The sequence below is a fragment of the Psammomys obesus genome, unplaced genomic scaffold (genome assembly GCF_907164565.1).
Source record: "Psammomys obesus unplaced genomic scaffold, mPsaObe1.curated_primary_1811, whole genome shotgun sequence".
Taxonomy (NCBI): Eukaryota; Metazoa; Chordata; class Mammalia; order Rodentia; family Muridae; genus Psammomys; species Psammomys obesus.
In genome coordinates, this window is record NW_026596034.1 from 27,163,348 (window position 1) to 27,186,490 (window position 23,143).

Sequence of the window (23,143 nt, forward strand, 5' to 3'; positions counted from 1 at the left end):
TTCTGTCCTCTAAGCCTGAAACCTTGGCTATGCCTAGCTCACTTTGCCCTGCCCAGGTATAGGCCTCTTATTTAGCCAATCACGGATAATTTTGGAGGCAAGGTTACACAGCATTACTTGGGGTGTGTGGTAAGTCTGCATGTAAAAGATAGCAAGTAGACCTCAGGGGAAAAAAATAATTAATAATCAAATACAAAGCACCAAACCATATTATTATACTACCATGACAAAAACAAGATCCTGTCTGGTCTCATTTTCATCAAAATTATACATCATCAAACGGAAAACTAAAACCTAATAGAAAGATTATGAAAGAGAGAGACAAAGAGAGGGGGCAGGGGGAGAGAAACAGCAAGTGAGCAAGAGAGAGAGGGAGGAAGCGGGGAGGCAGGGCAGGAAGAAGACAGGGAGAGATACAGAGAGAGAGAGAAAAAAAGAACTCAGACTCTGCATTGGCAACCACAGATACAAGTTGGGGAAGAAAGGATCTCAGAGCCTAGCTGAATAAGCAGATATTTACAAAAACAACAACAACCAAAACAACAACAACAACAACAAAAAAAAAACCCAAAAAAACCCCACGAAAACCTGCATTTTATCCCTGGAGATTCTGGGCTTTGTTTCTGTGTATTTAAAAAAAGATCCATGGGTGATTTTACTTGGTGTCTAACAAGATCTCCCTGCAGTGCTGGGCAAGGTGGTTTAAGCCAGGTAGCCTAGTAGTTGAAGACCATCCTCCCTAAGCTACCTAGAGAGTTTGAGGCTAGGCAGGTAACATGAGACCTTGTCCTAAAAATCAAACACGCAAAAATTCCTGTGTGATGGGCTATGAGGAAAGAAAATGCAGATCATGGGTAGGCTGTGATAGCTGAATAAAGGAGCAAATACGCTCAAGGTATATGATAATACACATATAAACAAATCACAAAACACGTTATTTTGAACAATTAATATGTTCTAATTATAAATGGAAAGAAAAGAGTAAGGATGTAGCTCAGTAGGAGAGTGCTAACCTAGCATTCATGATGTCCTAAAAGAGACATATGCAGGAGAACACTGGGTGAAATCAGATGTGGAGTTACTGGGGAAACCACACAGATTAAACATGTAAAGGTTCACCAGGAGCTTCCTAGGCAGAGCAGGTGCAGGGGAGAAATTGGGAAAAATACTCTGAGATACCCAAAGGGGACAATTAAAGTGATCAGGACATGGCGGCTGTTGTCTCACCAGTGAGGACCTGGCTGCTGCAATGGTAGCTTGACTTGATTCTGTAATTTAAAAAAAAAAAAAAACAAAAAAAACTACCTGAGCATTTCCATATTGCACTGCAGAACAGTAGTTCTTGATGTCACTCTTGCAGGCTTCGTACAGATCTGGTTCCAAACGGATGTCCTCCGTCTGCATGAGAGGGAGCCAGTATGGAAAGTGAGAGATTTTTAAGCTGGAGACGTCAACATATACATAAAATATGTGTGTATATCTATAATGTATGCATAGCATGCATTTATAAAACTGAAGGCTTCCTTGTACTGTTTTACACTATATGTGGTTGTGGAGCTGGAGTTACAAAAAGGCATGAGATACCTGCCGTGGGTGCTGAGAACTGACACCGGGTTCTTTGGAAGAGAAGCAAGAGTTATTAACCACTAAACCATCTCTCTAGCGCTCTGGAGATGTCAAATTCTTATACACTTATTTGTTGACTAATGACTTCTCTAGGTGGCAGCAGTGTTAACAAGACACTGTCATACGGTAAAACTTCATTTGGGACTCCGTGTCTCATGCTTCACAACAGTAGCTGAAGCTGTCCCCTATTCCCCCTCTTCAGTTGCCTCAATGGGCCCCCTGGGAGACAACTACAGCCCCCAAACTGACACACTTCAGTTTAAGGGAAGGGGTTTTATTTCAAGATGAAGGGAGATTTCTCTTTTCCCCTTTCTTGCTGGAGATAAAAAGTGAAGCAGGTAGTTCAGTTGCTTAGGTAGCCATCCTGCAGCCACAGAGGACCAGCCTTATGATGAAGTGATGCCAAGGATACCTGAGTAGACAGGAAAAGACTTGTCCTTGAGGACAGTACTGAGCCAATGACAGCAATGATTTCACTTTGAGTGAAATCCAGTTTGGCTTCCATTGTTGTGTCGTAGAAAAATGTTCTATCATTTAAAACAAAATTCGAAACAGTAAAGAAGAAGCTAATATCATATGGAAAGCTTTTTAACTATTACTGCATGTCTTATACTTCACAACGGTAGCAGAAACCTTCTCCCGTTTCTGATCCCGCAGCTGACCAAGCACTGGTCCTGTGGTTTCTGGAAGCATTACCATTTCCAGCTCCTCCACACGGAGCTGCTTGCGGCACTTCAGTGACACCCGGTGCTCCTTGGCTTCCTGCAGAGTGTCGTTGCGTACCGTGGTGCTCAGGCAGATCACAACATCCACCCTGCAGTAGAAAGAAAGGCATTAGACTGTCAGGAGTGGGGTGAATGCCCAAGCACTGGGTCAGAACAGGGCAGGGACCATTCTATTTATGCAGTACTCGTATGTCTGTGTGCGTGTGCGTGTGTGCATGTGCGCATGCTGTGTTTTAAATGTTTTCCTTATAAGCCTCACTGTTGTGGTGTTCAATAATTTAACTGCCCCCCTATTAACGATGGCTCAAAAAGACTAGCAGCAGTGACCTTGTCAATCTGGACTTGCCAAATAAACACTTAACAATAACTTCATTTAACTGAAAAGGTAAAAGTTCTGAATTTAAAAGGGGGAAAAAGTATGTGAGACTGCTATGTATAGAGCTATAGATATTACATCTATATTCATATAATTTTTTTTGAGGAGATTTTCTCTGTTTAGCCTTGGCTGTCCTGGAACTCACTATGTAGACTAGGCTGGTCTTCAACTCACAGAGATCACCTGCCTCTGCCTGAGTGCTGTAGTTAAAGGCCTGCGCCACCACCTCCTAGCTCTATATTCAGATAGCTTTTAATATAGTATACTGTTTTAATTTTTTCTTAAAATAAAAAGAAAAAAAATCAGGGTCTCATCTTATAATGTATCCCAGAATGGCCTGGACCTCATATTCTTCTTAGTCTCTTGAGCTCTGAGATTATTGATATATGCCGTCCCAACTGTCCATAATTAGTTAACTATTGTTTTTCTGGCCTAATTATAAATTAAACCTTGTCATAGCACTCACTGTGGCTTTAGATCATGGCCCCCTGCACCTTCAGAAGCCAGACAGTAGCCTGAATGAGGATTACTGTTCTGACTGGAACAGAGTCAAAGCCTATGTGATGGGACAATTCACTGCTTATTTATTAAAAACAATGTGACCACAGAAAGAATGGTGCTCTCAACATTCACATACTAAAAGTGAAATATTCAGTAAAGGTAGAGGAAAAGGAAAGGAAAGGAAAAGGAAAGGAGACAAAGGAAAAAGGAAAGGCAAAGTAAATAACCTGTAATTAATATAAAAAATAAAAATTATATCAAGAAAAAAGAAAAAGGAAAGGAAAGGAGAGGAGAGGAAAGGAAAGGAAAAAGGAAAGGCAAAGTAAATACCTGTAATTAATATAAAAATTATATAAAAAAAGAGAAAGGAGAGGAAAGGAAAGGAAAAAGGAAAAGAAAAGTAAAAAATGGGAACCTATTCCCGGAAGGGAAATTGTGTTCTAACAACATGTTTCTCCTCCCAAAAACAACTTGTAGACTGGGGCAGCTGTGCTGTCAAAGCTCATCAGTTTCCTCATTAAGACAAATTCCCAGGCAAGTCGAGTCTACTTCCTCCCTGAAGCTCTACTTCAGTGAGGTCTGTGTGCTGTTTTTCTGCAGAGATGACACACTGGGGTGATGCAGCAAGAAGCTGGTTCAGAAACTGCCCTTTCCCAGTACTTCCTACAGTGATTCAGACAGGCAGTTCTGAACTCAGAAAAAAAAAAAAAAAAATCAAGCGTATTTTCATACTCCAGGGGCTTTTCTTTTGAGAACAAGCATGACTATAGGCAGCTGTGGCATGTCTGTGCAGACAATGCACAGTTTGGTTACACTAGCAAAGAGAGACACAGGAGGCCTCTGGGCCACTACTGCCGCGTAACTGGAATACTCATTCAGTACCTGAGGGGGGCTTGGGCAGCAGAACCAATCAAATGAGAGATACGTACTTCTTTTTTATGTTGGGACAAAGTTTTAACACATCCTCCTTGCAGGCCATTTTGAACTTGTAAGAGAATCGAAAATCCTTCATCTGTACCTGAAAGATGAGAAAGAACATCAGCTGTGGCAAATTACAGTTAACAGCAGTGAGTAACATTTTATCCATACATGGTCATACACACAGGCTGAGGGTGCAACTTGGCTAACATGTCCAAAGCTCTGGGTTTGACTGATCCTCAGCATCCCATAAAAAACGAGGTGTGGTGGTATGTGCCCATAACACCAGCATTTGGGACACAGACAAAGCACAGGAAATTTACAGGTTCAAGGCCATCCTTGGATACACATCAAGTTTGTGGCCAATCTGTTCCTAAGTCCTTTTAGAATCTGCTAAGCTCTCATGCCTCCCCCTGTGACAGCACACTGGTCTTCTGTCTTCTAAATCATGTATCTGGGCTCACTATGCCAAAGCATTCCTCTGGCAGGGTCTCACATAGTTTGTGAGACCACTTCCTTCAGGGTTCTATCTTGGTATCTCCTCTTGCAGTCAGTCTCTTCATTCTCCAACCCCTGCTCTGGCTTTGTTTTCCTTCCTCAAATCACCCCAGATTGTACAGCCATGATATATACTGTCCCTGTTCTGCCATCTTTTACCAGAGTCTACGTTCCTGCAGGGAGGAGAGTCTATTAACATAACGGAATGCAAGCTTGAGGCTACATGCTCTGGGAAACAGTTAATAACCTCAGCTGACTGACTGGTCAAAGAGTGTGGTCAACCACATTATTCAAATGGTAGATCTCAACTGAATGATTTAAAAAGAAAAAAAAAAAAGACATGCTGTGTAGGGATTTAGTACAGTGGAGAACTGTGAAGCACTCGATTCACTCCCCAGTACACAATAGGGAAAAGAAATAAAGAACAGAAGAATACAGTAGAGCAGAAGAGAGGACTCAGGGTCCAGTGTATTGAGCAGGAGTTGCCAGCTCTCTTGCTTTTATCTACTGTATAATGAACGTTCTCTAGAACTTTGTCTCATTTGTCGCTGCATGCTAGGTGCCGAAAAAAGTCACATTTATTGAGAAAAGTTTCACATAATTGAACATAATGAGAAGAGCACAACTGCTTGGCTGTTCTAAGGCAGGAAGATATTCACTAATCACCCCAGCAGCTGAGAGAGGAAATTGACTGACCAGCTGGAAGTGAGTGACTCCAATGGCACACTTCTCATTCATGTCCTTCTGGTGTTTGTTCTGTATCAGACACTCCATCAGGTCCCCAGAATCTATTTGGTTGTCCGCCACATCCTGGGAACGACAGTACACATTTACACTTTATCTGTAATAATTAACAATACAATCTATATTGCACAGATGTCGTCAATGGCAGCTCAGTGTCCAAGTGGATTCCCTGGTAATGAGAACAGGGACTGTCTCTGACATGAACTCAGTGGCTGCTCTTTGATCACCTCCCTCTGAGGGGGGAGCAGCCTTACCAGGCCACAGAGGAGGACAATGCAGCCAGTCCTGATGAGACCTGACAGACTAGGGTCAGAGGGAAGGGGAGGAGGACCTCCCCTATTAGTGGACTTGAGGAGGAGCATGGGAGGAGATGAGGGAGGAGGCTACAGTTGGGATACAAAGTAAATAAACTGTCATTAATAAAAAAAAAAAAAGTTAAAAAAAAAACACAATACAATCTATAATGCCACCAGGAAAATGTGAATAGGAGTGACTCTCCCAAGCCTTCAAAAGAGAGATACGTCATCAATTCTTCAAAAATAATCCTTAGAAATCAGAAAAGATAAAAGTTCAGCAGAATAAAATTCATGACTCAGGAACATCTGCTGTGAGGACCTAACCCTGACTTATTTCCTTTTACGATGCCAGCAGCAGCTTTAGGAATAATACCTGCCTATCAGATCTTCAGGTTACTAAATGTACTTCCCCTCCACTATCTAGGTAAACAGCAAGTAAGAAATAAGGTAAAATGTCCCTCAGGACTGAGGTGTATTGGAGACAGCAGGAAGGGAGCCACTGCCAGTGCTAAGAGTTCCTCAGAAGCAACCCAGCCAAACCCTGGAGTTTTCCTCTTGTGTCTTCTCTTATGAAGCCATCTCATCCACTGCCACCAGCCATATAGCACTCATCTAGAGTGCTACTACCACTGCAATCAGGTTCAGCAATCCCAGATGCTGGCCTCTCCCTCCATCTTATTTTCAGTTCCAACTGTTATTTGCTAAAGCTTTCAAGAGTAGTGTACACTGAAGACAGAGACGATCTTACATCCTTGGGGCCCAAAGTTCCATTGAATTTGGTTCTGTTAGTAATCCTTGTTTCTACAGATTTCACTTACATGGCAAAAGTTCTGAATTATAGGCTCACAGGCTCTCATCAGCAAAGCTTCTATTTGGATATCCTGTAAAAGATAAAATAGATTAATCACTCTGCTTTACAAAGGCCAGCGATAGAGGATGTTGCAATAAGTATGTGTGTCCTTATCTTAACTATGTAGCCATAGCTAGAATTCTCAGAAATCTGCCTGCTTCTGTCTCCTGGGTACTGACATGTGCCACCATGCCTGGAAGGCAGATCCTTTCATTGATCAACTTGAATAAATGAAGAGTCAGAACTAAGGGAAGATGAAGTATATGGCAATAATATTGGAACATGCAAATCCTTTGAAGTTTTTATGTTCTCTATTTCTGAACAGTACTGTCTACATTTACAAGACTTTTTATCTCATGTTAAATAGGTTTCAGGGTATAACAGGTATAACATGTGCTCAATCTTTCATAACTGGAAGTCCCAGCATGTTATTAAGCATAGAAATGGTACCAAATGACTTCACTAAAAGAGCTTTAGGGATAAGAGATTATGATTGCTTAGATTGCTTTTAAATGTGATTCAGACCTGAAGTTCAGGAGATAACTTTTCTCAAGTGTGAAAAGGTCAGATAACTGCAGAAAAACAAAAGAACTAACTGTATAGGTAGCTCTTCTGGAGCTGTGACAGAAGGGGTCAGGGCTCAGGACAATGTACTTCTTGTAAGTAAGTAGGCAAAGACTGATTGGGTTCTTTTCGCTGTCAGAGAATCTCTACTCTCAAGAGCATGGAAACAAAAACGCTAAGTAATAATGGCCAGGGCGCTATACACTACTCACCTCGGACTCCAACTCGGTGAGGTTGCCCACTATGTCTCTGCACTCCACAGCTAAGTCATCCAGATGATCCTGGAGGCACTCAAGCTCCTGCACATAAAAAGGCAAGCTCTTGGTGTTCAGTCATGTAAGTGAACAGGGGAGGTGGGACAGCCTCTGCTCCTGCTGTACTCGTTTTCCTTCCCTTTAAAACCACATCACTAAACAGAACACAAAGCTTTATCTGATCAAAACTAAGATATATAACATGATGCTGACGTAACACGGTGGTTGAGTGCCAACTAGCACAGTAAGTCTTGCAAATTCAGAAGGCCAAATTTCCAAGTCCAACAGGGGCTATTCAGCTGTCTTCAAACTATGAGCCTCAGCCTATAAACTTTAGCAGGCTCTTTAAAAAATATTTTACGTGTAAAGATTTTTGCATGGTTGTATGTCTATATGCTACTTTTATGCCTGGAGGCAGCAGAGGCCAGAAGAAGGAGTCAGATCCCTTAGAACTTGAGTTACAAATGGTTGTAAGCTACACATGGGTGCTGGAAACTGAACTCACATCCTCCAGAAGACAATCCAGTGCTCTTAACTGATGAGCTATTTCTCCAGACCCTTTAAGAACAAACTATTATTTTATTCTATTAACATCCTGTCACTCCATTTTCAATATGTTTTGATCATATAGTTTATCATCCATTTAAAATCTACACTTAAAAATGTCACTTAAGGGCTGGAGAGATGGCTCAGTGGTTAAGAGCTCTGACTGCTTTTCCAGAGGTCCTGAGTTCAATACCCAGCAACCACATGGTGGCTCACAACCGTCTATACCTTCTACTGCTGTCTTCTGGCATGCAGGTGTACATACAGATAGAACATTCAAAATAAATAAATAAAATCTTTAAAAAACTGTCACTTAAAATTTATTACTATGTGAATGCTATGAGTATGAACGTGTGTGCGTGTGCACACATCAAGGGACACATGAAGAAGCCAGAGGACAACTTTTGGGATTTGGTCCTTTCCTTACAATTTTAGTGGCAACCACCAAACTCATGTTTTCAGGTTTGCATAGCAAGCACATTGAAGTTATACATAGATAATGATCATTGGATAATAAATTCACAGGGAATGACAAATGTTACATTCTTTAAATTCTTTAAGGGCAAATAAGTGGAGATTCTAACCCAGCCCATATCAAGGGGCCTCTTAAAGCCAGCGAGCACATGAGGACTTGATAGCTCCTGGGATTTTTGCCTGTGCTTTACACACTGACAGAAAGAAACAGAAAGATCTCTTTGTGTACGAAGAGATTTGGTCTATGTAGCAAGTTCCAAGCCAGCCATGGCTACATAATGAGACCATAGCTTAATAAATATGTTATTAATAATAATAATAATAATAATAATAATAATAAAATCTCTTCACAGTCATTAACTAAAGAATCTTCAGGGAAGGGTAGGGCTTTGTGTCCTCTCCCCACTACATGCATGTGTAGGCATGACGTGCATGTCTAGGTGTGTGCACACATACATATGGAGACCAGAGGTCAACCTTGGGTTGAAACTGTCCAACCTGTCTGTGAGACAAGGTCTCTCAATGGGATGTGGGGGGTTGCCAATTTGGCTATGTTGGTTTCACAGTAAGCCCCAGGGATCTGCCCGATTCTTCGCTCAGTGCTGAGATTATAAGCACAAGCTAGCTCACCCTAGCTCATGAGCAAGCTCTTGCCCTTGGGTGCTGAGGATCAAACCTATACTTGCACAATATACACTTTACCAACTGGACTGAGTGTCCAGTCCCTGCTGTTTGAAACAAAATCTCAGGCAGCCCAGGCTGGCTGCAAATTCCCTATGTAGCCAAATACTATCTTTCTGTTGTTATTTTTGTTTTTTGAGACAAGATCTCATAGACCAGGCTGGTCTTAAACTCACAGAGATTTACCTGCTTCTGCCTCCTGAGGGCTGGGACTAAGGATGTGAGCTGCCAAGGCTATCTCTGAACTGATTGCCCAGCTGCCACCTCCCAAGTGTTCTTGAGATTACAGAATGTACTACCATGTCTAGTTATGTGTGACTTTGAAAATTCTGTCATGGTATAACTGAAGCCTAAAGGCCTAGCTATACTATTAGGATGTCTCTAAGGAAGTACCTACTCTTCACTGATTACCTTGTTCCATGATGAAGACATACTGTCTTGCTCATAACTTTCAGTCACACTTTCCCCAAACTAGACACACAGTCTTAGGGACCAGTCACAGCAGGCACGTAAGTATTGAGGAAATTCTTTTCTGGTTTGCTCTTTGTGGAGAGGTTATAATAGAATGACTGCTTAGTTAGAATTAGTCTTGAGATTTTAGTAAGGAAGTTTTTCTTTTCTGAGCCTCAATTTAGTCAACTGTAGAAAATAACTCCATGGGCTGTTCTAGGGCAAGCACATTATCTGCTGTTGCATAGCAGAAGTGTGTGTGTGTGTGTGTGTATGAATGAATGTGTTATACCTTGCTATCATGAAAGGATTTAATTCAGTCTATAAATGTTAGAAAATAAAGTAAAAAATAGAAAGTAAAATGAATTAAAAATGAGTCAAAATGAGGAAAGAAAAATATCTAGTACAAAAAAATTCCTATCACAAAATCTTATATACTGTCAGAACAGGATATAATTTGGTGTTAATATTTCCTTTAAAAAATTTAGATTTATTTTAGTTTAGATATATGTGTTTTTCCTGAATATATGTATATACAAATATATGCACGCCTGGGCCTTGGAAAGTCAGAAAAGGGCATTGGAAGCACTGGAACTAGAGTTATAGATAGTTGTGAGCAACTATGTGGATGCTGAGAACTGAAACTGGGAAAGCATCAGGCACTCTTAACCTCTGAGCCATCTTCATAGTGCCTTGGTTCTAAACTTTACACAAAGAGGGAAATAATCAACTCTAAAAGTAACAGAAACCATAATAGAATATAACTGTTCTTACACAAAAAGCAAAATAAAATGCCTCTGGTGGGTTTCTTCTAGAAAGAACACTGAAAATATATCAAATCACACCAGCAAACACTGAGATAGACTTCATGAGTACTTTACATTAAATATAAGTCACTAGCATTATGATTGGGAAAAGCAAATGGAAACCCTGTCACCAACCTGCCCAGTCTCTGTTTTCTCGCTACACCATTTCCCAAGATCTATCAGGCACTTGTCCTGAAGGGCAGGATCCAGCTTAACATCCATGGCACGCTGGTGTAGGATCCTTTGGACTTCAGCTCGGCATTCCCGTGAAAGCTACATGAGAAAGAATGAGCAAGACACTTTAAAAGTAAACACATGAAGTTCCTAGACAGAGCAAACTAATAAATAGTCCTGAAGTTTATCCCCCAAACTTTATACCAAATTATATTTTGTAGGGTAAGAATTAAAGCTGGTAGAAGTTCAAATCTCAGCCAGGCCTGGTGGCGTACACCTTTAATCCCAAAGCTAAGGCAGGCAGATCATTGTAAGCCTGGTCTACAAAACAAGTGGAGGACAGCCAAGGCTACACAGAGAAACCCTGCCTTGAAAACCAGAAAGTTCAAATCTCTACAAGTAGTTAAAAGTCAGCATTTTCATTAAGCTATTACAAAAAAAAAAAAAAAAAAAAAAAAGAGCGTCCTGTTTTGAAAGTACCCTGAAAAAAGGTAAATTAGATCTGTTCAAATTAGGGTTCGTTTACAACATTACCTTGGGATTCTGACTATGAGTAAAACATTAGATCTGATTCAGGCAAGATTTACACAAACATGCTGCATGCAGGAGATAACAGAGCATCAGTTATAATATACAGTCAGTGCTATATAGTATATATAATATACATTATAGGAGAATTACACAGAATGAGCAGAGGTTGAAACAGGTGAACACTATTACTTTTGGACGCTCTTAAAAGAGGTATCATCAATAGGTACAATATAGTCAGCTTTGCATCCTGAAACACACACACCTGAGGTAAGGACACAGACATAATTCCTTAGTGGATATGTGGTTTCATTTCATCTTTTAAAATTACATCTATTTCTTTATTATTTGTGCCTGTACGTACAGTAGTTGTGTAAGTGCCATGGAATGTATGGACAGAGAGGACAACTTACAGGAGTTGGTTTTGCCTTTTGGTACATGGGTGATGGAGGCTGAACTCAGAGCATAAGGCTTGGCCACAAACACATTTATCCACTGACTCAAGCTCAAAGAGTTCCCTTTCAGAATCACGGAATATTTTGACAATATTTGTAAAACACAGTGAATGTATCAAAAGCCATTGAATTTTTCCTTACAAGGATTAATTTTATGTTCTGTGAATTTCAGTTCAATTCTTTAAAAAGTATTCTTTACCAAGGGGTTTGGCGAGATGGCTTAGTGGGTAAAGGTATCTCCAAAGATACACATGGTGAAAAAAAATCAGACTTCTGCAAGTTGTCTTCTGGCTTCTACATGTATACCACGAAAAACAAGTGTCTGTCTGCTTGTGTGTGTGAACACAGAATAAAAATGTAATGAAAAAAAAAATCTAAAAAGTTAGCATAGGGAGTCTATTCTTTATTTACAAAAGAAAGAACCTTCTACTGAATGACTAACAGAGATACCAGGATATAGGAGCATCAGATATGCCAGAATAAAAACTGAGCTGGGCAGCAGTGGCACATGCCTTTAATCCCAGCAGTCCAGAGGTGGAAGCACGCATATCTCTATGAGTTCCAGGCCAGCCTGGTCTAGTGAGCTAGTTCCAGGACGTTTTCTAATTGTACCTCCTGGTTCTGAAGGCAAGACAGAAGGGGCATGTGTACTCAGGTATATGAAGTAGGAACATGGCTTCAGTCTGCAACATATGCAGAAATCCATTCAACAGGGTCTCAGAATGAGAGCACGCAACACATCTGGGCGGCCCCTGGAGACAGCTAAGCTCACACAGATACTCAAAGGGCGGCAGGGTAATGCCAAGAAGCTTGTATGGAAGCTTCTGCTCCAACTAGTGCACTGCCAGAGAGTCTCATTAATATAAATCATTTATATTTTGGTGCCAAAGGCAGAAGCCTAAAGAACCATTTGTATCCCAGCTAAAAGCATCTAATGAAACTTCAAAGCTAAATAAAGTTAGAACAGCAGAATTTAATTGTCCATTTGTAATTTGAATTATGAAAAATGAATGAGAAAACTTAGAAATGTTTCCCCAAATATTTTGTTTAAAACAAAAACAAACCAAGGCACAGGAAGGAAAGCTGGTGGCACAACTGAACCTGCAGGGACACTCACTGGAGGACTGCATTTCTCACAGCACCATCCCATCCCACCTCATACACCTAAAGGCTTCCTTGTGGGACAGAAACCAGAACAGCAGGTAGGAAACAAACGGCAGCAGGAGGAACCAGGGTGACAGCATACCCTCCTTCCTTGCTCTTCTGTGCGGTAGGCGTGTCTATATAAGCAAGAAAACACAGCTCCAGGAGGCATCAGTTCACTGGTCTCATTCCAACCATGGGTATGGCAAAGGCGAGAAGCATCTCCCTGGCATTTTCGGTATAAAACAGGGTCCAATCTAGAAGGTTAAGAGTTAAAAGAGAAGCACTACTTTCCATATTTTCCTTCTCATACATGCTAAAAGGTTTTTTTGTTCCTTCCTTTCAGATAATGTCCCATATAATTCAGGCTGGCTCTGAAGTTGCCATGAAACTGAGAAGGAGCTCCTGATCCTCCTAACCTCACTTCCTAAAGTGAAATGATAGGCATAAGCAGCCACACCCCACTCTGAATGCCACTCACAACACATGTCAATTTATACAAGTTTGTTAATCTTCACAAAGAAGACGTCTACTCTCCCTCAGACACATCACTCAGGCTTCTGTAACGTATCTGCTGTTGTTGTTAGACTTAGCAGGCCAGGCAGCAAACAGTAAAACTAGGTTTGCAGCTAGCCTAGGAAATTCATAATTTTACAAGTACTTTTTCCTAGGATGAATGCAACTCTATGATACACTAGCTTCAACAGGATGACAGGAAAAACAGTCAGCAAAACCACTGGCTTCATCATCTTATGGAAGATAATGTATTGGTTTCTTTAATTCACCTGAAAATTGCTTAACTAATCATAAATCATTTAACTCTGATTCATCTAAGAACATGGATTATGTATTGAACCTGCGTATTTTCTCCAAATCAGACTGGGGAATGTTTGAATCTGGTCACATTTTATTGTCAACTGTAGGGGAAGCTATCTCATGGAAGGAGAGAAGCTAATGTTAAGATTTCATGAAACTGTGAAGGACGTTTCTGATCACGGGAGAAAGAGCTGAGAGAGGAGGAGAAATCCCTATTTTGATTAGAGAGGAACAGTAAACTCAAGATAATCCCATTCAGATGGCTTGAAGAAGCTCAGGAAAGCTATCATTCAGTTTCCCTTGATCCTTTCTATGCCTATTTATTTATTTGTTTGAAAAAGGGTCTTGCTATGTAGTCAAGGGTTGTCCTGAACTTGCAAAATTCCTGCTTCAGCCTTCGTTATACATATTAACACTCTTGTGCCATAATGCCTGGCCTTCCACACTAATCTATAAAAACCACATCAAACCTCAAGTAACCTTTTCCCATTCACACATGTCAACAAAGCATAAATCAATCATCAAAAAGAGTAAAGACACTATAGTGATGACTTAAATAAGGTAAATGGGAAGCAGCTAATGAGAGAATGAAGCAGCAATGGAACCCCGTGTCAGCAGTACTGGACATAAAAAAGAAAACAAAGTACAGAAAGAAGATGTGAACACAGCATAGTCTTCAGTGATTCTGATTGTAAGACAGCATTCTACTTGTTCATCCTTTCTTTTTATTTTGCTAACAGGATGAGAGAAGGATTAGAAAAATAAAAATGTTATTTATGCACTGTTATCTTTTTAGAGTCAAAGCTGAAAATGCTCTTTCTGTCTGCATGAGTACCAGGACACTCCCTTCCACCCTCTCCCCCTCCCCACACCAAAAACACCGAGTACAAATTCCAAAGTAGTGCTGAGCAGGGATGCTTGGTAAAGACCGGCAATGGGTTGACTCTGCTTTTAGATACTGCTCTAGAAGAAGTAAGAATAGGTTTTCTGAGGGCTGGAGATGGTTAGCCCAGAATTTGAAAAGAATTTGTTGTTACTGATGTAAAATATAAAAGTATGTGTGGGAACACAGCTTAGTAGAGGAGTGTATGCTCTTCAAGTATGAAGCCCTGGGTTTAAAAACACATGTGGGCACTGGAAAGATGGCTCAGAGGTAAAGAGCACTGGCTGCTCTTGCCAAGGTCCTGAGTTCAATTCCCAGCAACCACATGGGGGCTCATAACCATTTCTAGTAAGATCTGGTGCCCTCTTCTGGTGTGCAAGTGTACATGCAGACAGAACATTGGATACATAATAAATAAATCTTAAAAAAAAAAAAAAAAAACACATATGGGCTGGGCATAGTGGTGCACACCTTTAATGCCAGTACTCAGAAGGCAGATGCAGGGAATCTCTGTGAGTTTAGGGTCAGTGTGGTCTACAAGAAAATTCCAGGACAGCCAGGGCTGCCAGGGCTGTTACATAGAGAAAGCCTGTCTTGAAAAAAAGTCAACAAACAAACAAACAAACAAACACATGTGGGTGGCAAGATGGCTCACTGGGTAAAGCACTTTATGGTGCCAGCCTGGTGACCCTAGTTTGATTCTCAGAATCTACGTAAGAGTGGAGGGAAGAAAACAGACCCCATAAAGTTGTCCTCTGACTCCCACAGGCTCTCTGTGACAAACAAACCAACACATATATACATACTGATAAACTATTAAGTTCTTCCCCATATGCATACCCATCCATCTGATACTGAGCATACAAGGGAACAGAATGAGTCAGCGCCTTGTTTTAAAATACTCACTTCCAATCCCGAGAGATAAAATACTGCAGCTCTAAGAGACGGTGTTCACAGTCTTCTACCATTTTCTCTGTGTATAAATGCTCCATCAGACATGAAAGAATCCTGGTCATTAAAGAGGTGAAATTGTAATGAAAAAATGTTTTGATGACAGGCTCCAAAACTCTCATTTCAATACAGTCTTTCTCTAGGGTGACATGATTTATTTTTTCTGAGAATCACATAAATTAACTGAACTTGACAGTGATTATTTTCTACCAGCTTTCAGTCATTTTGTACTTCAAACTCTGCATGCATAAGATCTGTGTAGCAGCTTTATTTCAATCATTTGCTGTGAAAACGTTCCAACATATACAAGAGTAGACAGTAGTATGCTGGCCACCTTTCCTTCTTAGAGCTTTTGGGAACCTATCAACAAATTTGTTTTAGCTCAGTGTCCTGATAATTGAAGCAAATCTTGGCCTATTTCTCTAAAATCTGAGATCATTATCATTTTAGTGGCAACAACAGAAAGGTAAATCCTGGGGCTGGAGAGATGGCTCAGAAGGTAAGAGCACTGGCTATTTTTCCAAAGGTCCTGAGTTCAATTCCCAGCAACCACATGGTGGTTCATAGCCATCTATAATGAGATCTGATGCCCTCTTCTGGCGTGCAGGCACACAGGAAGCCAGAATACTATATAAAGTAAGTAAATAAATAAATCTTAAAACAAAACAAAACAAAACTAAACTAAACAAAAAAGGTAAATCCTTCATATAAAGTAAAAACCTAGTCCAGGCCATGGTGATGTATACCTTTAATTCTAGCATTCAGGAGGCAGAGGCAGGAGGATCTCTGAGTTTGAAGACAGCCTGGTCTACAGAGTGAGTTCCAGGACAGCCAGGGCTACAGAGAAACCCTGTCTCAAAAAACAAACCAAGCAAGCAAACAAACAAACACAACCCTGTTGTCCCTACCCCTCAAATATTTTCAATTATCTCATGTCTTTTAAAATGTTTCAAGACCCCGCAAAGGGCTATACATTGTATTTAACCAAAAATGTTGAGGATAGAGAGATGTGTCAGTGTTTAAGGGCACTGGTTGTTCCTCAACAGGACTCAGCTCAATTCCCAGCACCCCCATAACTGTTCTGATTCCAGGGAACTGACACCCTCTTCTGGCTATTGTGTGTTAACAGGCAAGCAAATAGTGCATAGACATGCACGCAGGGAAAATGCCTATTACACATAAAATGAATCTCCTTTTCCCCTGTCCCTTTTCTAGTTGACATAGTTAAAAATTCTTAGTCTAAGTTTGCTCATCCACTTCCTTTACCAACGTAAACAGCTTTAAGTTGCCAGGCGTAGTGGTGCATGCTTTTAAACCCAGCACTCAGGAGGCAGAGGTAGGTAGATCTCTGAGTTCGAGGCCAGCCTGATCTACAGAATTCTAGACTGCCAGGGATATACATAGAAACCCTGTTCAAAAAATACATAAATTAAAATAATAAAATTAAAAAAGCTTTAAGCTTTAATTTTCTCCTGCAACATGAACAGTAATCACTTTCACAGAGAAGACTGATGGTAAACCTGGACTATATTCACTTTATTGCTAGGCATTCCTAGAAACAAGCTATAGAGAGTTATATAGAACAGAAAACTATTTTAGGAACTGTTTTCACATCATATGGAATAAAACAATTGAAAATCAAATACTTTACAAAAATGTAAGCATTTAATTAGCTTTCTGATATCTTGAATAAAATGCCACTATTCAGTCTGCCTATGACCATAGATTATAAATACATGTTCTTTTCAGTCTCAATTATGATTAACTGCTTTCTGATGACTTCAAGTAACCAATACACACAGGGAGATAGTACAAAAGGAAGAAAAGGAGAGAATGTCAGTGTACATGTCACTTTATCCTGAGTGTCTCTGTATTACAGGGTGTTGCTCAGTGACTAATAGACAGGTCCACATATTCCCAGTCATTGTCAGCAAATACCATCACAGTTCTGATTGTAGGTATGTCTACATCATGGGTGAGGCAGATCAGAAGTCTCAATTTTAATATTAGTTTTACCAAAAGTTTGGTGTGTGTCCCTGTCCAACAAAACTTCAATCAAGATGTTCAGCTACTCAAAAGTCATTTGAGGCAGTGTTTTCTGTGCTGCCAAATAAAATACAGTATGGACAGTACTACAAATAAAAGAACCTACATTGGGTCTCCGGATCGTATATGTTTGCAGGCTGTCTGTATTACAGATTCACAAGCTTCATTCAATGCTCGATCGATGCGGTAATCTGCGCCAGGGTCAGTCTCCTGAATCAGTGTCTGAAGCTGAATTGGGGGGAAAAAAGGTATTTAGTCACTGAGAAGAACAATGTCAGACCATCAGATGCTCAGTCCAGCTTAACACAACACAATCTAAGTAAGATTCTACAAATGTTACTGGCCAAGTTAACAAAGCTGCTGGAACATTTTCCAATTGCTCCAGATTTTCTGTTGAGGTCACTGCAGAACTTCTACACTTACCTCATCTGACCCTTCACCGGGCCATTTGCAAAACAAATCTTTACAATGGACCAATGCAGGCTCCTTCTAGACTAATCTGATATCTCAACCTGGTACTTAGACAGCAGAGTTGAAAACAATAAAAGAAAAGACAGCCCCAATCAGAGAACAAGTTTGATCCTATAAAGGCTGTAAATTTTGCTGTAATGACATTGGTACCATAACAAGCGTATTATGTTTTATTAAAGTAGCTAAGACATTTCATTTAACCCTGTGTCACAGATGGAACTAGAAAACAAGAATGTGCTGGGTGCACTTTAATCCCAGCACTCAGGAGGCAGAAGCAAGCAAATCTTTGCATTCCAGGCCAGTCTGATCTACAGACTGAGTTCCAGGACACCCAGGGCCACACAGAGAAACCCTGTCCCGAAAAGCAAACAGACAAATAGACAAACAGAAAACAAGAATGCTTACAATTTTTTACTTTTTACCAACTATATTAATACCACAAGTATTGCCACAAAATGCTTGCTGTAAAATATCTGAAACTAAGAATGCATTTTCCCATATACTTCCACGTGGCTCATCCGTTACTGTAGAATAAAGGCAGGAAACCAGGAGTCTCAGAGTGGAGCATGAAGAAATTCCGGGTCAGAAGACCCACAGTCAAGTGCTGGTTTGTTCCTGTGTGACCAAGCTTTGAGGGCTGGGCTAGTTCACCTGTCTCATGGTTTTGCTCTCTTCTTTTTTTTAATTTTTATTTTATGTGTTTTGCCTACATGTATGCCTATGCAACTCATGCACAGTACAGTGCCTGTGGAGACCAGAAGGCATCAGATCCCTTGGGACTGGAGCTACAGATGTTTTACATCACAATATGATGCTGGGAAGGGAACTCAGCTTCTCTAGAAGTGCTCCTAACTCTGTAATCATCTCTCTAAACCTAAATTTTAGTTGTTGTTGTTCTTTTTCTCTCTCTTTTTTTAAACATCTATTTATTATGTATAGTGTTCTGCCTGCATGTACACCTGCTCACCAGAAGAGGGCACCAGATTTTCTTATAGATGGTTGTGAGCCACCATGTGGCTGCTGGGAATTGAACCCAAGACCTTTGGAAGAACAGTCATTGCTCTTAACTTCTGAGCTATTTTTTCCAGCCCAAGTTTTAGTTCTTCTAACTACAGCTTTTAAGAAATGAATGTGGTGAGGCACGTCTTTACCACAGTGCTGAGGCAGGCGAGTTTAAGGCCAGCCTGGTTCAGAGTTCCAAGATGACTACCCCCAAACAGACAAGACAGACAGAGAGACAGTCATTAATACCACATGGAAAAACAGAACGGTAAATAAACTGCAAAACATTTTATAGACAGAAGATCATTATTACTACAGATGGGTAGCAGATAGTGCTGTAGAGTGGGAATCTTAAATGAGAGAAGGAAAAATAAAAAACTACAACCCTTACTGCTTTAAGCTCTTTTTTTCCCCCTCTGAAGAACTGGTCACTTTCTGTGTCGCTGGTTTATCCTTTCTCAGAGCCTTCTCTGATCTGTACACATTTGACCTGTGATCCCACAGTGGTTCGAACAAAAGCTCTGGCCCTTTTACATACTTTTACGTAGATTGTGGATAAAAGGAACTAAAGAAAGATCCCAATTTTACTATCCTAAAAAGAGTAATTAAGAGAAAAATGAAAGAAAGTATCAATATTCTGGGATCGAAGGTATTTCTGCAATGTATGGTGGAAATTTGGAAAAGCTAAAGAATATTGTACTTTGCTGGTAGGAAAACTACTTTGTCAGTAAATTATGACACCTGATGACCAAGATCAAGATAGTGACATCTTTTTCCAATGTCCCACAGAGTCTAGTAGGCTAACAATTCAAGGAATCATTTCCATTCTAGAATTCAGTGATGGGAATGTGGAAAATATATGATTATAATATAAACTGAGCTAGGAGCAGTAATGAACACTTTTAATCCCAGGCCTTGGGAGGCAGAGGCAGGCCGATCTCTGCAGATTCAAGGCTAGCCTGTCTAAATAGCAAGTTCTAGGACATCCAGGACCACACAAAGAGATCCTGTCTCAAAAAAACAAAAAATAAAAACAAAGCAGGACAATAGTGGCACACGCCTTTAATCCCAACACTCAGGAGGCAGAGGTAGTTGGATCTCTTTGAGTTTGAGGCCAGCTTGGTCTACAGAGTGAGTTCTAGGATAGCCAAAGTTACAGAGAAACTCTGTCTCGAAAACAAAACAACAAACAAACAGAAAACAAAACAAACAAGAAAGAATATAAACTGATGTTATGACTATACACATGTTCTGGCCCCTGCCTGATATTAACAAAAAAACCTGGAGCAAAGTATCAGAGAAAATTTTGCCTAGAAAATACATTATTAGTCATCCCTGGTGTGAGAAAGCATGTGCTGAATTCCATTAGTCATAACCCAAGAAAACTTAACAGTTGGCAATTGTGGTAAGTTTGGAGGAGTGTATACTCATTAAGACAGTAATTGTCCATATGCTTCACAGTTCAGTAGTTGCTGCTGACCATTAGCAGATCACTAAATTAATCCAAGCAGAGACAGGTACTGAATTCTGCTGTGTCAAGAAAAAAAAATTTCGAAGTGAAAGAAATGCACCCAAATTGCTGTAAAGCATTCAGTTTGACTAGCGAAGCACATTTCCCTTTGGAGGAATTGCCTTTAGTTTTTGTGGGAAGAAGCTTAAGAAAATTCCTACAATAAAAACGAATAGCTTCTCTTCTATGCTAGTCTCAATGCAATCAAAAGCACATAGTTCACTACTTGTGGCTGCCCTCTGGGTTTGGAAAGTACTTTCTTCTGGGCACAAAGGGCGATGATGTGGGTGGTACTTATTTATCTTTGAAGCTGAGTCACTAGTTCTTTCAACAAGCTAACTTTCCAAAAACCTTGGGAGTGAACTATGTGCCCCAAAAGAGAGTTGAGCCCAGTCTATTTTCTTTTCCTGGACACTTTACAATAGGTGTAGGCTGATGATAGATTTTTTTTTCCTATCCTCCTTCCACAACCTTACTAGATGGAATTAAGGATGAAAGCAAATACAGCAGAGGCTGTCTCTTGATTCATCCTGGCCTACAGCCAGGCATATTCATTGGCACACAGGACACCTCAGGCCCTTGCCAACAAGGACTACAGAGGGCTACAGACCAGTCTTCAAAAATCACAGCAGGCCCCAGAAGCCTTCCTGCGAGCTGATTTTGCTTTTTAGAGAAGAAGCTACATGTCTTCTCACCCACCGTAAGCTGCATAACATAACTGTGTGTTACTATCTGCTCTGGGTCAGGGTGAACAGAGGCTAAGGGGACTTTTTACTCCACATCTAAGGCTTGTACTTCAGACTAAAATTTTGTTACAGGCTGTAAAATTCTGATTTTACATGATTAGCTAAAAAATAAAATTCAGGTAACATTCAATTGTTAATAAAAATATCCAAGACAAAATAAAAATGAATTTAGTTTCCTAAAGTGTCACTTAGGTTATAAAACTAAAGTATCTTTCATATCTCCTGAGGGAAAATCAGACGGTGCTACAGTTGCATTTGGTATTCTAATTGCATTAGGATTTATCCAATTAAAAATAACAGACATCATCAGGTAATGAGACAGATGCACTCCATGGTATTTTGTGGACTCTGCATTATGATCTGCAGTTACTGGATAGCTTATGAACACCAGATCAAGAATCACTTTATTTTCTCCCAACCACCTTCATATTCTTGCTTGTAAAGTTCAGAGCTGGTTAAAGACAGATCTTTCGATTCATAGTTACTCTGATTTAATTAATAAAGCAATGTGATTCTAAAAATGATCCTTCAGGCTTGCAACATATCAGGAAAAAGAAAAGAAACAGCCAGAAATTTTCCATTCATGTCAACTCTCAGTTTCAACTCACTCAAACTTGTTAAGACAGGCAAGTTCTCTTCTGCTAACAGCCTTTCTTGATTTTGCAGAAACTGAGTTGCCTTTATCCTGAGTTTAGTAATCCAATTAGGCAAGTTCTTTAGAAATAAAAACACAATGAACTTTCTTTACCTAACTCCACAGCAGTTTTTATTGATTATGAACTCAAGCTTTCTTATGTAGCAACTTCTACATCCTTAATAAAACCTGCCCATAAAAATTTGCATATCTTTAGTACTTGATGTTCATTGTGATGGCTAGTTTTATGTCAACTTGACATAACCTAGAGTCATTTGAGAGAAGGCATTGAGAAAATGCCTCCATAAGATTGAGCTGTAGGGGCTGGAAAGATGGATGGTTCAATGGTTAAGAGCACTGGCTGTTCTTCCAAAGGTCCTGAGATCAATTCCCAGCAACCATATGGTGGCTCACAACTATCTATAATGATATCTCATGCCTTCTTCTGGTGTGCAGGTGTACATGCAGACAGAACACCATATACAAAATAAATAAATCTTTTTTGAAAAACGGGTTGTAGGGCATTTTCTTAATTAGGATTGGGAGGTGTACCCAGTCCATCATGAATGGTGCCACCTCTGGGCAGGTGGTCCCAAGTTCTATAAAAAAAGTAGGTTGAGCATTTGAGTAGGTAGCTACAAGGGGCAAGTCAATAAGCAGCAATTCCCTATGGCCTCTGCATCGGCTTCCACCTCCAGATTTCTGCTTGAATTCCTGACTTGCTTCAATGATGGGCTATGATGTGAAAGAATATGCATGTAAAATAAACCCTTTTCTTCCCAGGTTGTTTTGGTTATGGTATTTGATCACAGCAATAGTAATAGTAATCTAACTAAGACAATAGTCAGGGTGGCAGTTCAAACATATTTTCTTACCGCCTGCTGGCAGTTCATTCCAAGGTTCCCCTTTTCACCCCGAACTACTTTCATCAGACAGTGGAGGGTTCGGCCTTTCCTATGTAATCCAGAGCAGTGATGTTCAATCTCCCCACGACAGCTCAGGATGATCTCGGGGCTCAGAGAGAAGTCTTCCATCAGCATGCGTCGGTAGTCCAGCATCTCCCCCTGACACTCACTGCTCACCTGCCGCCCTGTTAAGGTGGTATAAAATACAATATGGCAAAAGTGCTTGAGGACCAGAAACATCTACACATCAAAGCACACGGTTCTGTCTGGAAAATAATAAGCTACAACCTTTCTGGACAGAATTAAAATCTAGACTGAAATGCTTAGAACTTGGCCAAAGTTTTAGCACCATAAAACAAGCCTATTCTCTATAGACCCAGGTTTGTCCTGCAGGGCTGTACAATAGAGATCATATGAATTAGTAATGCAAATGTCTCGCAAAAAAAGGAAGGCTTTTTCTTTCTTTCCTTTTTTTTTTGGGGGGGGGGATGTAGGGGATTGAACGCATGGTTTCATTCACGCTATGTAATCAATATGAAAATTATTAGGGGTAGTAAAAAGCAACAACAA

The 23,143-nt window shown here is 40.3% G+C and overlaps 1 protein-coding gene across 1 annotated transcript in view; it reads right to left on the reverse strand.

Annotated features, from left to right (window-relative positions):
- Positions 1–23,143, reverse strand: part of Glg1 (golgi glycoprotein 1) — a 103,084-nt gene that overhangs the window by 14,043 nt on the left and 65,898 nt on the right. Inside the window, exons 8-18 of the mRNA XM_055620827.1 lie at positions 22,544–22,758; positions 17,412–17,533; positions 15,215–15,316; positions 12,713–12,866; positions 10,445–10,582; positions 7,311–7,397; positions 6,503–6,565; positions 5,341–5,454; positions 4,158–4,246; positions 2,323–2,440; positions 1,306–1,398 (exon numbers count right to left, since the gene is read on the reverse strand). Of these exons, the coding sequence (XP_055476802.1) occupies positions 1,306–1,398; positions 2,323–2,440; positions 4,158–4,246; positions 5,341–5,454; positions 6,503–6,565; positions 7,311–7,397; positions 10,445–10,582; positions 12,713–12,866; positions 15,215–15,316; positions 17,412–17,533; positions 22,544–22,758 (1,295 nt within the window). The remainder of the gene's footprint in view (positions 1–1,305; positions 1,399–2,322; positions 2,441–4,157; positions 4,247–5,340; positions 5,455–6,502; positions 6,566–7,310; positions 7,398–10,444; positions 10,583–12,712; positions 12,867–15,214; positions 15,317–17,411; positions 17,534–22,543; positions 22,759–23,143) is intronic.